Source organism: Phaethon lepturus, unplaced genomic scaffold (assembly GCF_000687285.1).
Source record: "Phaethon lepturus isolate BGI_N335 unplaced genomic scaffold, ASM68728v1 scaffold1079, whole genome shotgun sequence".
Classification (NCBI taxonomy): domain Eukaryota; kingdom Metazoa; phylum Chordata; class Aves; order Phaethontiformes; family Phaethontidae; genus Phaethon; species Phaethon lepturus.
Window position 1 is genome coordinate 1 of NW_010562574.1, and position 14,887 is coordinate 14,887.

The window sequence follows — 14,887 nt, forward strand, 5'->3', positions numbered from 1 at the left end:
TGGGTTTGCTGGCGCCGGTAACGGCTGCGCTTCTGCGCTGTCCGAGTAAAGAAAACCTGCCCGAGCCCCTCAGGTGGGGCTGGGTTGCGAGTCGCTCTGCTCCCGAGCGGTGTTTGCGCTATACTTTTTACTTTTTTTAGCACGTCATAATATTTTTTTAAACGCATTTGGCTCGTGGATTCGTGGCATGTTACTTTTGTTGCAATGGATTCCAGATTTTTTACTTGGCATTTGTGATGTACGTGTGTTGAGATGGGCAGTGGGGAAGGTATTGGATGTCTGTCTCAGTTTGTAAGGGGAAGTGAGACTGTACATTTGGGATCGAAGAAACGAATGAACAAATTGGATACTTCTAGCCAGATGACAAAAATCCGCATACTCACTGACATGATTTAGAAAGTTGCTTAGTAAAGTGCTCTCAAATTCTCTAGGTTTATCTTGTACCTCTTTATGGTATGCTTCTGCACATGCGAGAGCAGAGAAGACACGAGAGCAGGAAAACGAAACGGGGCTAAGTTGATTTCAGTGCTGTCTGTGTAGAGTCGCAGGCAATGCCTCCCGTCCCGTGTTTCCTCTGTGCTAATGAATGTTACGACTCCAGTCATTCTGGCCAAGCAGCTGCTTTGCCATATCTGCACTCTGAAGTTTTCCAGCTTTTCCTTAAGCTACTCGGAGTGGTGTTGGGATGATTCTTTAAAACACAATTATAGAGTGTAGTAAGGACAGGACCTTGCTTCCATGATTTTTTTTTCTTAATGCTGTATAAATGAACTTCTCATCCAGCACCCATCTCCTCTGCCCACTTTAACTGTGGTTTCTTTGAATCCTCTGCAACACACAGAGTATCATTGTGTTGGTCCCTGCAGGCTGACTTGACTGATGTTCCCTCGAAGTGCAGAGTCTGTGTATTCTCACCGAGGTCTGAAGCGAGTTTGTGTAGTGAGGAAATTGCAGGTGTAGATTGTGATTCTTCATGTGTGAACTTCCATTTCCAGTAAAGCCTACTCCTTTGTTATTGCATAGTACGAAGCCTGCTCTGCACTAGGGAGGGGCAGAGGAGGGAATAGCTCTTGAGTAATTTCACTGGGACACGCTGGAGACTTGACATGCTCTTGAAACGGGGGAGATGAATTAACAGATTTTTTTTTTTTTCTGTGTAGATGAGGAGTGTCTCACATGTTGGCAGTGTAGGTTAGCTTGCCTGCCTTGGTGTCTTTAAAGAGGGGATGATAATATAATGTATTCTCAGAGTACAGTAAATGCATGATGGTTTTTGTAGCTTCAGAAATTCTGGGCAAAGTGCAGCATTTCCTCAGAAGGAAAACAGTGCCAACTTGTTAAAACATGCAGCATATTGGCGGGACGGGGATGTGAGCATATTTGCGTGATTTGGAAACAGTGTAAGACAGTATTTCCTGAGCAGGCTGCTTCTCTCAGCATAATGCTGCTTAACATATCAATGATTCCAAGTGGAGCAGAGATCATGTCACGGACAAAAAGAATTCTGAAGGATGGAGGAAATTTTTATAGAGGAGAAAAAAATGCTGATTTTATTATGACCCTAAAATTCTACAGCTGTAAAAATGCAAAATGCACTTTTTGTTTCCCTTTAGCATATATTATGTGTCCACACTGGATGAATATAGGAGCCCAGAGCAATTTGACATCCTCCTGAGTTTATGCAGCCTATTGGATATTCTCTGCTAAGTCAGTGACTTCTATGCATTGTCAGGTCTGTTTAGCAAGCTTACTGCAAAACTAAGTTTGTTTTGTGTTTGGGTTTTTTTTTAATATAAAATTCAATATATTCAATACCAATAAGACTTCAATTGAGAAAGAAATTAGTCATAGTAGTTAAATGGTGAATGTGCTGGATGTGGCTGGAGTGTAAGCAGCAGTGTGCAGTCCAATATTAACAGTTTTCTTGAAGCCAGAGTGACCATCCAGTTGTCTAGCATGTGTTTCTTTAAAACATATTTCTTAGGTTTTAGTTGCCTTATTGCATTATAATTACAGCCAGTCGATTTGAGCAATATTGCTTGTGTCTTTAATCACAACAATTTATTCTCAATTCAGAGGGAATATATGAAGGAGGAGGTGGAGGAGTGTGCTGAAGATGAGGCGACTGAATCGGAAGAAGACCTTGAATTTGATGAAAGAATTGGATGCCTTTCCAAAGGTTCCTGAAAGCTATGTGGAGACTTCAGTGAGTGGAGGCACAGGTAGGCCTTATTGAGATGCTGACATGATTCATGTTGGCTGTTAGCTCAGTCTAGTGTGCTCTGGGAATAGATACTTCAATAGGAGGAAGACAGGCATCTGTGTTCATTTGCAACTAGCCAAAATTGGTTTCTTGATTTCTTTTATGGACTGACAGAGCTCATCTCCCTCAAGTAAAGACATAGTATCTTATCAAATAGATGCATTCATCACTCATCTCAAAAGAGATTATAGTGTAAAACTGGTGAGACTCAAACCAACGTAAAGATTCACTGTAAAAACTTCTAACCAAATACAACTGGGAAATGTGCTGTGCCAAAGGACTTAATAAAACTTTCTCTTACTTGTCTCACTAAGCCCTTTTCTCTGTGTCAGGTTTCTGTGTGAGACTGCGTCAGCTTGAGCTGAAATGCAGGTTGGACTCAGCTCTATGCTTTGATAAAAGAGGTGGCTAAGTTAAGCATCAGGATGAAGAGCAGCTTTCTAAAGCTTTTTGTCTTGAAGGTGTACTTGATTTTAAGAATAAGGAAAGCCCTTTGAAGAACTAAACACCTTACTCCAGGGCATGTGCTTGTACTGTCCTTATTAGTCACTTGAGCTTCTCTCAAAAAGCTGTAGCTGTAAGAAGTACCTTTTCTATATTTATCTGAACACAAAATTGCACCTGTAAGTTGGGTTGGGTTACAGGTAGCCTGATGTGGAAACAGTGACTTAATCTATTGGACTACTGGAATTGTTTGCAGTTAGATAGGAAACTGCTAGCAGTTAGTTTGAAATGGAGGACAAAAATCTCTCTCGTGCAATTATGTCCAAAATTCAGTTGAATAAAAAGTACAAGAAGCAATTGCAATCTACAGATAAGCCTTTGAAGTCATTATGCCCCTTGCAGTGTACAAGTAAATATCACAAGGATCTGTATTTGCTAAATGTTTGTTTCCTGAATTGCACTGTTAATAATTAAAGGATTATTGTATATAAAGTAATCTCTAAGACCTGCTGAAGTAACTCTTTGTTAATGTTAGCCCCACTTCCTGGGAAAGTGAGTTGTTTTCATGTTGTAATTTGCAGAAAAACAGTAAATGCGTAAAAATTCATTTTTTGTAATATAGCACCATCCTTCATGAGAACTTCACCTTGGTGAAGAGTGCCTTAAGGATTTCTCAACACCCGAAGTTACTTTACCATTCTTTGGCTTACTCCGGTAACCTTATAGATGACAATATAGGATCGTCTTATTCTATGCCATTATAAAATTTGAATATAGTACTCCCATTTCATTTAGGATTAAAGTGCCATGCTTACTTTCTGGTGTGATGGGGGTGCAAAACATACCAAGACTCTGTTCTCAGACTTTCAGTGCCTTAAAACCCATTGCAGAAGAAGTACTGGTCTCTCAGATGGGCTGAGACTCCAGCTCTGGGGCTGGGAGAACCTTCAGAAATCTGTCTTTGGGAATTCTACAAGACTTTATTTTCCTCTTCAGATCCCCAAATACCTTTTCTCAGAATTACCCAGAAAGCAGCTATGGCTTTAATTGTTTCCTTGTGGTTTTGGATAGACAGTATGGCTCCAGCTTTCCTATTGCATGGGGTGAGTCTGGTCTACTGGGCTCCAAAAGGAAGTGGATAGCCAGAATAATTAAATGATTAGTGCATCTGTTTTCACAGTATGCATTGACATGAAGGTTTTCCTATGTATGATGGTTACATCGCTTCAGCTACAAGCTAGAACTTAAAATCATAGAATAGTTTCGGTTGGAAGGGACCTTTAAAGAGTCATCTAGTGCAACCCCCATGCAATGAGCCGGGACATCTTCAACTAGATCAGGTTGCTCAGAGCCCCGTCCAACCTGACCTTGAATGTTTCCAGGGATGGGGCATCTACCTCCTCTCTGTGCCATTGTTTCACCAACCAGAAATGTTGCTGATCAATGCAAAAGTCAGTGGTACAGTCAGTAGTTTCTGTTCTGATCCCATAGGACAGTGGCTTTATTCCCCTGCTGCCACCTCTGGGCCGTAGACCACGGTGTAGTGAATTGAAGCCTATCAATAATGGGCTTGGGTTTCTTTTGTGTTTGGTTCCCGCCCCCGAGCCCCCCCCAAGTTGCCTTTCATAAACTCCACAGAATGCAGATGGAAAACACATGTCAATAAGCTGTACAAATCACTACTCTGCTCCATAACTGAAGGGTTTTTTTCAACCTAACAAAAGCCATGATTTAAATAAAAGGGGCGTAGCAGGTGCTTCTGTGCATCTATTACTATGTTTCTGACTGCGTGCGGCAGGATTTGCAAATGTGGTGCGTAGGCTACTTTGGAGGGAAGTGAGGTACATACCATTAAAACATACCACTTAGTTTTCTTCCTTAGAATAATGTCAAATTGGTTCTTCACTTTTTTAGTTGGTAGAATGGGTAGCTATGTGTTGCTTATCACCAGAGGGAGAATTGTTTGAAATATTGGAGTGGGAGTCCTGGCTGTGCAACTATACACAAGTAATATAATCAGGGCACCTCTTTCTAAATGGACAGTGCATATAATACGTATTATTTCTCTTGTCGGCTAGCTTCTTGTCTACAACCTAACAATTTTTTTTATATCTAGTTTTAGAGCCAAGTGGAAGCTTGAAGAGACTTCAAGGTGCACCTTCTCCTAATTTAACGCTTGAATTTAGGATTGAGTTTGCCTAGACCATCCCTGTCAGTGATTTGTGGGCATTTTGTTTTATAAACAGAGGAGGATCTAGCCTGTTTTTAAATCTTCCATATAGGCATTTCAAAACCTTCCCATCATTCTAGTATTTGACTATACTTAATCTGAAATGTTCTTTCTTGATGCAAAGGTAGCACTTGTTCTTTTCCCCTCGTATGTAAAAACAAATACTGTAGATATGAAAATGTTCTTCTGAGAGCAGCTTATGCATTTATAAATCAAAGGTACCAGTATTGTACTGGTTTTGCTCAGGTTCTGGAATGTTAAAATTTTGTTCTGCTTGTGTTTCTGAATAATATTCTCACAATCTAAACTACTTTTTTTTTTTTTCTTTTGACTACTCAGTTTCTCTGATAGCATTTACGACGATAGCTTTCCTGACTGTAATGGAGTTCATGGTGTATCGGGACACGTGGATGAAATATGAATATGAAGTAGACAAGGATTTTACTAGGTATTTTTTATTCATTATAATACCTTTTTCAATCTATTCTTTCCTGAAAAGCAGAAAACTGAAATTTTAAATGTCCATGTGACTTGTAAGCAATTTGTGATTGAAATTAACAATGAAATACTAAAGAGACTGGATTTTTCTTCTGTTGATTGGTTTGCGTTTTTTCTTTTCTGTAATCTATGAAGAAGAGAAATTGAGATTTCTGCAATGAAGAAGTCAAAACAATATAGGTTTGGTGGTGGAGTCCTCTGAGGAATTATTTGTTAATGATTTGGTGGACATTGTAATATGTAGCTCCACATAAGCTATGTGAAACCACCAGTTTCACATGACGCTTGCTGTAGTTTATACAGTTAGCGTATTGCCATTATACTTTGTGCTGCTGGAGATGAATATTAAGCACTCAGAACTTTGACTGCCTTATCTAGAGATTGTTGCTGATCTTCACTCCAGTTATGGCTTCCAAGATTGGCTGAAGATACATTTGCTGTTCGTTTCATGTGCTTCTCTGGACTGTGTTAGCCTTTCTTCCTGAGGTGGTCAGGCACCCGTGAGTCTGTGTGAAGTTAATGGAGATTTTTGTGCACTGAATGCCTTTAAATATCACACGTCTGAAACTGAAATAACTTTAAAAGCTGTTTGACTAGTTGCTGTGGTAACAAGCTGAAAATACGTACATTAATTGGATGTCAGAAATAACAAAGGTTTGTGTAATGAAAAAATAAAAAAGATGAGAAATTTAAGGGAGATGCATCAAAAACTCAAGTTAGAGTAAATCCAGTTAGGTAGACGGGAGTTTCACATTTAGGTCTTTACTACGGAAGGAACCTACTTTAGCAATCACAGGAGAAGGATAGTCTGGTGATTAAGAGACTATTGTGGGACTTGGGAGACGTCCTGCTGCAGATTTTCCAGTTTAATTGTGGACTAACCACTCAGCATGTGGTTCTGTGACAATTTAAACCAATGGAATTGGGTATCGCTTTAACTGCTTCTCTCCCGTCTACCACCCATGTCTGATCCCAAGCTGAGCCAGTGTTGAAGCCCTTGCTTATGTCATTTGTCTGTGGTCAGCGAAGTTCCCAGAAGCAGCTCCCTGGAGATGATAGCACCATATGACTATAGTGAGGGGATTTAGTCATTATAGTTTAAATGACATTTGTGAAGCTAAGAGGAAAACCAATAGGAAATGCCCAGAAATGCCAGACAATCAGACTGTTGGTGTGATGGAATTTTTTGGGACATTGGTTTTGTTGTTTGTGTTTTTTTTTTTTCTCTTGATGGGAAGAGCTATGTTTCACCTCCCCTCATTACGGAAACATTCAGGATAAAGATCTTAACATAAAAGGCATTTTGCTATTATAATATGGGAGCATTTTTGAGAAAAGAACTTTTTCCAGAAGCAGTGTGTCCTGGTTTCAGCCAGGGTAGAGCTGGTTTTCTTCACAGAAGCTAGTGTGAGACTGTGTTTTGGATTTGGGATGAGAAACTGTTGATAATGTGCTGATGTTTTGAGTTGTTGCTAAGCAGTCAAGGACAGTCCGGCTTCTGGTGCTGGCCTGCTGGCAAGGAGGCTGGGGGTGCACGGGGAGCTGGGAGGGGGCACATCCGGGACAGCTGACCCAGGCTGGCCACAGGGATATTCCCTACCATACGATGTCCTGCCCAGTACATAAACTGGAGTTGGCTGGGGAGTGGAAATCGCTGCTCGGGGACGGGCTATCGATCACCGGGTGGTGAGCAATTGCTGTTTTGGGCATCACTTGTTCTGGTACGTTCCTTTGTTGGTATTATTATTGTTGTTTCTTTCTCTCTTTCTGTCCTATTAAACTGTTTTTATCTCAACCCACAAGTTTTTTTTTCTAATTCTCTCCCCTGTCTCACTGGGGAGGGGGAGTGAGTGAGCGGCTGCGTGGTGCTTAGTTGCCGGCTGGGGCTAAACCACGACACAGTGTTAGCAAAACCAATGATCTTTATGATGTGGCAACATTTTCTGGGAACTGGTTTTAGCAACTTCTCAGCCTGATACTGAATGTCACTGTCCCGAGGAATTCCAATTAGGATCGGAAATACAATGGCCTGTCTTAAGGACAAAACAGGAGGAAGGTGCTCAAATATTTACTCAGTTTTAGATTTGTAACTCCTACGTTGTCCTGATCGACTGCATTCTGTGGAATTCATTGCACTGTTGTAGTTGTGTGGAAAAAAATGTGTAAAATACTGAAAACTATATATTCTTATTGAGAGTGACAAACTCTTGGGCCAGTAATATTTAAAAAAAAATTGTTAGGTGTTTCATAGTAAAATTCAACGTGGAAATCTGATGATTTTATCTCTTTAAGTTACAAGTGGTCATCAGTGCTTTAATTATTAAAAGTCCATCTTGGTTCACCCAAATTTTAAACAGCTTAATTTTATATTTATTGGTGTAATTTTTTTTTATTTGACTGTGTTTCTGCAAGTAATCCGAGAATGTTAGTAAGATATCTCTTGATACTTGTCCTCAATGTTACTTACTAGCTTTTTGCCTTTTTTTTTCTTTTTATATTTATTGGTGTAATTTTTTTTATTTGACTGTGTTTCTGCAAGTAATCTGAGAATGTTAGTAAGATATCTCTTGATACTTGTCCTCAATGTTACTTACTAGCTTTTTGCCTTTTTTTTTCTTTCCAGTAAGTTAAGAATCAATATTGATATTACAGTTGCCATGAGGTGTCAATGTAAGTATTCTGTCAGTGGAAGTTTTGCAACACTTTAAAGGCTTTTCAGAGTGTGCATTTGCTTGCAGTATAGTTGGGATATTGTTCAAAATATTGTAACAGTGAGATTTCTTGTGATCTTGATGGTATCTAGTGATCTTGATGACACATGACTCACTGAAATGTGAAGAAAAGTTTCTGCTGTCTCATTTGCATCTCGCAGAACTTTGCTTTGTCATCAAAAACAAATCTGTTGTTCTAGTCTGTCTCTAGCTGAAATAGTCTAAAAGCTCGTTGTGAGACACAATTCAGCAGCAACAATTTATCACAACTTTTATTTATTTATGAACTTGGCAAATGCTAACCTGGTCTATTGTTTAGCAGTACTGGAACCATCAGGTAATTTCATCCTCCTGATGGACGTATGGATGCCTTCCCATTTAAAGGCAATACTTACTATTCTTTTGACATAATTTAGGTAATGAACCATTATTTGTATGGACTGGTTTTGGTTGTCCTGGACTGAGGAGAGAGAATACTTCTACCAGGAGTGAAAGCAAATCTTCAAGGCTTACTTTTTTGGCTAGCTTAAACCTTAGATTAATTGTATGGTACATCAGTACCATACAATTTATGCTTGTCTTATTAATTCCTAAGTCATCCCTTCTTACTCTTAAAATTTATTTTAATATTTTCCAATTATTTTTCTGGTTAGCATAAAAAAATTGAAATGTCTTTTTGTTTTGTTTTTTAATTTGAGAAATAAACAAAACTTTATCCTCTGTTTTGACTAGTCTTGGTTTGGATTCAGTGCTTATGAAACAGGAAAAAATATTTTTTTTCTGCACAGCAGATCCTAAAAAGTTTGTGTATGTTGTTCATACAGTATCTCTGAAGGTATTACATCAGTGAGAAAATATTGCAAATCTGAAAAGTTTGTTGCTGGTTTCTATGCGTCAGTTAATGATACTCTGATATGATAGGTAGAAAAGTAGGATTCTATGGTTTCCCCCCTACCTCCCAGTAATCTACATATTGCCAGATTTGGGTTTTTTTGGGGTTTTTTTGTTTGGACTTTGTTAACAAGGAACAGTAGCTTATATTGAAAATTTACCACTGTACTGTGAAACTTCATTTCAACTTGAACTTTTTTGTGTTTGTTTATCACCATCTGTATGTTTATTTAATATTTTTCTCCCTGCTTAAAATAGATGTGGGGGCTGATGTTCTGGATTTAGCAGAAACAATGGTCGCCTCTGCAGATGGGCTAATCTATGAACCAGTAAGTTGATTCTTACCTTTTTATTTAAAAAGGAAATTGGTCTTTACTTAATGTGGAGCACTGCTGGCCTGGCTGACTTGCTTGCTTGTATTCCCCCTGCCCTGCAATTGGGCTGCGCAGAACCTCCCCAAGTATTGTGTGATCCTTGAGTGAGGTCTGCAGTGCTTGCCCCAGGAACCTGCTAGGGAAAAAGACTAGCGTTGGGGATTGCTGTGTGGTCACTCTCTGCAAATACAGCAGATCTGAATACAGCAGAGTCCCAGATCAATGCTTCTTAAGAAGCTAGTGATTTATACATGCGCAAATTCTGGGGATAAATGCTAACATTATTTGATATGGTAGGAAGGCTATCAGAGCTCTCATAAATAGAGAATTGATGTAACTGCTTTTTAACTAGAAGAATATTATGATTCTAAAAAGGGGTAGAAAGTCACCATGATATCTTTATAATATGGAGTCGCATTAAGGATTGTAAATTGGGTTAAGTATCCCTTTAATTTCTGTATTGTGAACTGAAGGCTCTGGGAACTGTGTAAGCCTATGCTCTTAAAGTGGTTTTGCTTGCATAATACAATAAGTTTTGAAGTAATTATGCTGTATGAAAGTAATTTATCATTTACAGAAAACCTATTAGAGAATGCCACTTCCTGCTGTAATTAGTAATTCTCTAATAAATGAACCATATTCCAAATTATAACAGTTTTGTCCAAATTCCTGCTCATATGTGTGAGTAGGAGGAGATGGCTGAATGGAAGGACACACTCGGGAAGGGGAAGGAGCTTGGTTTTGCTTGTTCTCCTTGGAACCTTTCCGCTTTTTGTCTGGACAGTCGTCTCTGTGCTGCTATAGCTGCTGCATGCTAGCCGTTGCCCCAGTGATTATAATCTTAGAAAGAGGAAACTTCCTGTACTTGATCTCTTTTGGCCATAGCTCTGGGTAGGTTTGAGCATTAATTGCAATTGAATTTATCATCACATCAGTGTTAACGATACATAGCTTTGGTGCACAGATGTTACTAGTGTTACTCTTCTGCTGATTGAAGTATAGCAGGTCTGGTAGCTTGTCTGAAAGAAGTGCTCAGTGTGGGATAACCCTAGAAATAAACAGTCTGCACCTGGACCCTTGTCTTTCAGAGATCACTCCTCTGATTGTTTCATTGCTGTTTGTATCAAAACCATGCATGTCAGTTATATCACTTAGAATTAAATTGCCACTCACTGCTTCTTCTAGCCCATGTTAGTCAAAGGCTAGAAGGACAGAGACTGCTGACTCAAATTACAAGAGCTTTAGGAAAAGATGCTGAAGTTATAAATGCAAACCAGTGAATAATTCTGGGAGGGGAAGGGACAGAAATTTCCATACTTGAACACTGAATGTAGTATTTAAAGTGCAAAGTCCTTTCATAAACTCCAGTATGTGGTACCAAATGTGAAGCTGATTGTAACTCCCCACCCCTTCCCACACTCAAATGCTTTCTAGCATGTTTTATTAGATGTGTTATTTTTGTTTCAGGTAGTATTTGATCTCAGCCCACAACAAAAAGAATGGCAAAGGTAAAGCACTGAGATGCATGCCTATGGTTTGTATTATTTGTACTGGAAGTGACTTTGAGGTAAACCGGAGTCACATGACAGAACTATGTCTTGGGTCTGACAGCCCCTGCTTGTAATTTAAGAGGGCGAACCTGTGAAAAGATGTTAATTTACTTTGCTTTTCTCATGATTTGAGATCTCCGTTATGGAAAAAACTGGCTTTGGACCTGTTTCTGGAATTGGGTCATGCAATTGCAAGCCAAGGTGTATGAACACACGCAACTTACGTTTCCAAACAAATGCTTGGTAGCACAAGTTTTAATTATGGATTCAGACGTGTAACACCGATAGTTTGATATCTGAATGTCAAAGCTGCACCATAATAATGAATTGGCACATTCTTGCAAAAGCAAATGAGTTTGAGTTTTTCATATAACTGAATTGACGTACTATTTATCATTTAAACTGGAATAGCTTGGTTATATGTGTGATTGCTAGACTGATAGATTTGTAATAGGACCTGAAGCTTATTTGGGAGTCTGGCGAGTTTTGGTCTTTTGGTAACACGCTGCTGTGAACACCAGAGCTTTAAGCTCTGTATAAGATACCATTCTCAAAGTTTATTCTAACACTTCAATACTGACATGAACCTTGCTAACTTCTTGATTTTATAACCTGCAACTGAAGTTGATAATTAATTGTGAAGTTATCTTTCGTTTTACTGTTGCATGCTTTCACACTTGTTTGTGTCACCTTTAGGATGCTGCAGCTAATTCAGAGTAGGCTGCAGGAAGAACACTCTCTTCAAGATGTGATATTCAAAAGTGCTTTTAAAAGTGCTTCTACAGCACTGCCACCACGGTAAGAAAAACTGGAATGTTGTGTCATCATTCCCCTTTCCCCTACCCTATTTAATTAGACTTCATTTTTGTTCGTGTGGGGTTTTTTTTTTTCCTCAGAAGACAATGTTGCAAGAAAAGAAGACCTTACTGCTTTTTATTGCATTTTAAAATAGTATACTTGACACTTGCTTTGGAGAGCTGTTGTTTTATGAAAACCTCTAGGGTTTCCAACTTGGAGAAGGTTTCCAGGTTTTGTGTGTATTTATACGTATACATGGATACATAATACACACACATAAATATATAGACACACCTTTTTAGTCCATTTTGTGATTCTGTGTGATTCTGTGATTTTTATCTGATGCTTCCTTTTTAATGTGAATTAGTGATGCCAAAGCAATGCTAAACAAGAGTCTTTTTTTTTTTTAAAGGAAAGAATATCTTTCTGTCCACCAACTTTTCTTAAAAAGTCTTGCTGTTAGCTGTGACAATACTTCATGGTTTTAGAAGAATCACCTTTGAATAAAAATGTGGTTTGTTAGTAAATGCCCTGGTCTAAGATGGCACTGTTAAAACTGTGTGGAGAAACCTTGCTGTTTATTCCAGCTACCCACAAAATGCTGAGAGACTAATGCATAGAAGGCTTGGTCTGCCTGAATCTAGATTGTACGTGGGGTTTTCTGGGTTTTTTTTCTCTCCTCCAGGGGGAAACATTTTCTACATGAAAGCTGAAATTCCTTTCCCCTTAACAAACAAACAAAAAAAAACCCCACACAAGCAAACCATAAATAAAACAAAACAAACACCAAAACCACTGTATGCACTTTCCATGTTGTCTGCCTGTTTGAGGACTAAATACATCCTTTCTTCCTAAGGCAAGGCTAAAGAGGGCTCAGAAAATCCTCTTCACATTTAGTTGATGCCTTCAGATTTATTAAGTCCTTCTGTCCTTCTCTGACACTTGTTCGTATTTGAGATGGTATTTATGCTTGAGATGTGTTTTGAAAAATACTTTTTTTTATTTCCCTCTAAGGAGCAGATTTAGAAATATGTTCTGAGTTGTGGACATACCAAAAAGTGTGGAAAGCAGAAGGTTTCATAAAAAATAAATGTTGAAGGCTGTTCTTGCTACAGTGTTGTTAACATGACTTAATATATTTTTTTATGTTCATTGTAGCATTAAAACTTTCCCAACAAACCATTTTTGGTAGAAGTAATTGGAAAAACAAAGAATCCCCAGGGCAGCAAGATACACTTATGGTCTTACGTTTTCTGTTCATGTATTCAGGTATCATAAGTTAGCTTTGTAGGCCAGATCTTTGAATACAGGTGCAAACGAAAGCTTATTGGTTTTATCAGACTCTCCTTTATTAGATTCCCTCCCTTCCACCATCTCTGTTGTAATTCCAGAAGAATATTACAAGGAGGGGTAGATGATAATGCTATATTTTTATGTTGGGAAAAAGAAATCTATTTGTACTGCTGTTACTTCTGTTAGTGAATATTCTCAGGTATTCTTTATGTTGTTTTTGTTTAAACAGGGAAGATAATTCATTACAGTCTCCAGATGCATGCAGAATTCATGGTCATCTCTATGTCAATAAAGTGGCAGGGAACTTTCACATAACTGTGGGCAAGTATGTTCTGTTCAATTCCTGAAAATAATAAAAAAAATTGACTTCTACATTATATATGGTGCATGCATGTATATGTGTGTGTATGGTTTTACACTTCCGAGGTAATGACTGGTTTTCATTAACCTTCCCATACACATGCTTGGTATTATTTTCTATGCGGTATCTTTCCTTGCATAGTTAGATTTCTTCATAAGTTACTGAATGCAGTGTGGTGCAGTGCATTGTTGCGTGCAGTGTAGTGGTTATGAATTCCAGTGTCTTACAGGATGAAAATTCTTGAAAATAGGTCCTCTGTAAGTGTATGACACGGAGTGGGCTGCTTGTACTTGCCTCCATTCTTTGGGCCTGTCCAAACTTCTCCCTTCTGTTAGTAGACAGTTTGCTTAACACGGATGAGTGTAGGTATGTGCCATTTCAGTGGTGAGATAACATATTTCTACAACCATAGTTAGGGAGCTAAATGCCAGTTCCTCTTGATTTGAGGAGAGACTTTCTGATGTGCTTCGGCAATAGTATTAGATTATATACAGTGTGTACAAACTTTCCTCTGTGCTCTCCAGCTCTGCTGTCCTCACTTGTCTTCATGCCACCTCTGTCACCAGAGACCTTAGCATGCAATCTGTACTCTAATTTATCCCCATGTAATTCCAGCTGCTGTCTTTTTGTGGCTATTTCTCCAAATGTCACTTCTGTCTGGTCTTGTACCACCTCTTTGATTTGCCCTTAGATGTCCCAACTTCTTTAAGTCCTTTTCAGAGCTGATTTTTTCAGCCTTTCATCTGTACTGCCATCACTTCTCTCTTCTTGTCTCTAGTTCTGCAGCCCTGGATAATCTTTGCTTTCCTTTGCTTCCTCTTGCTCATCGTTACATTTGTACATTTGTACTACTGCTGAGTTGCTCTTTCTCATCTTGTATTTTTTTTTAATGGCTTTTTTCAGTGGCCACCTTTGTACCTTATTGCCTGGTTATTTATTGCAGTCCTGTTTTGACTGATCTCATTGTCTTTCTCCGCCTTCTGTTTGTCCAAAACTTACATGCATTTGGTAACAGTTTAATGTAAGCTAAGTAGGGAAGGTTTCCTGCATTATTGGCTGGACTAGTAGGGATGAAGTGTGGCTGGGAGACTGTTTTACTTTGCAGGCAGAGTTGCACTTTCTTTCCCCTCTTCATGCTATTACCAGCTTCTACACTGTTCTTTCTTTGCAAGTCTACAAACGAGTGTCCAGACCTAAGTTAACTTGCTTAGTCAGGGAGCAAATACAGGGTCTAGTTAACTTGCTTAGTCATAGAACAAGTACAGTGAAGTTTCCACTAGTCACTTGAGCAGTTGTGCAGCTTTTCATGTGGTAGGCTTTGGTGGCTCTTTTAGTAGCCTAGTGACTTGATGTGGTTTTGACATTTCTGAAAATGCAAGACACTAGATTTGCATAAGAGGGTTTTCATCTGTACCTTGTCACTCAGGCTGGCTGTACTTGTCAGTAATAAAATAAAAATTATAAATAATATATT

At 38.8% G+C, this 14,887-nt stretch overlaps 1 protein-coding gene across 1 annotated transcript in view; it reads left to right on the plus strand.

The window, feature by feature from the left end:
* Positions 1–2,074: 2,074 nt before the first annotated feature.
* ERGIC2 (ERGIC and golgi 2) overlaps positions 2,075–14,887 on the plus strand; it is a gene marked incomplete at its 3' end in the record, with an annotated part of 22,875 nt that continues 10,062 nt past the window's right edge. The window contains exons 1-7 of the mRNA XM_010294295.1: positions 2,075–2,222; positions 5,277–5,385; positions 8,059–8,105; positions 9,296–9,366; positions 10,879–10,919; positions 11,658–11,759; positions 13,282–13,377. Of these exons, the coding sequence (XP_010292597.1) occupies positions 2,117–2,222; positions 5,277–5,385; positions 8,059–8,105; positions 9,296–9,366; positions 10,879–10,919; positions 11,658–11,759; positions 13,282–13,377 (572 nt within the window). The remainder of the gene's footprint in view (positions 2,223–5,276; positions 5,386–8,058; positions 8,106–9,295; positions 9,367–10,878; positions 10,920–11,657; positions 11,760–13,281; positions 13,378–14,887) is intronic.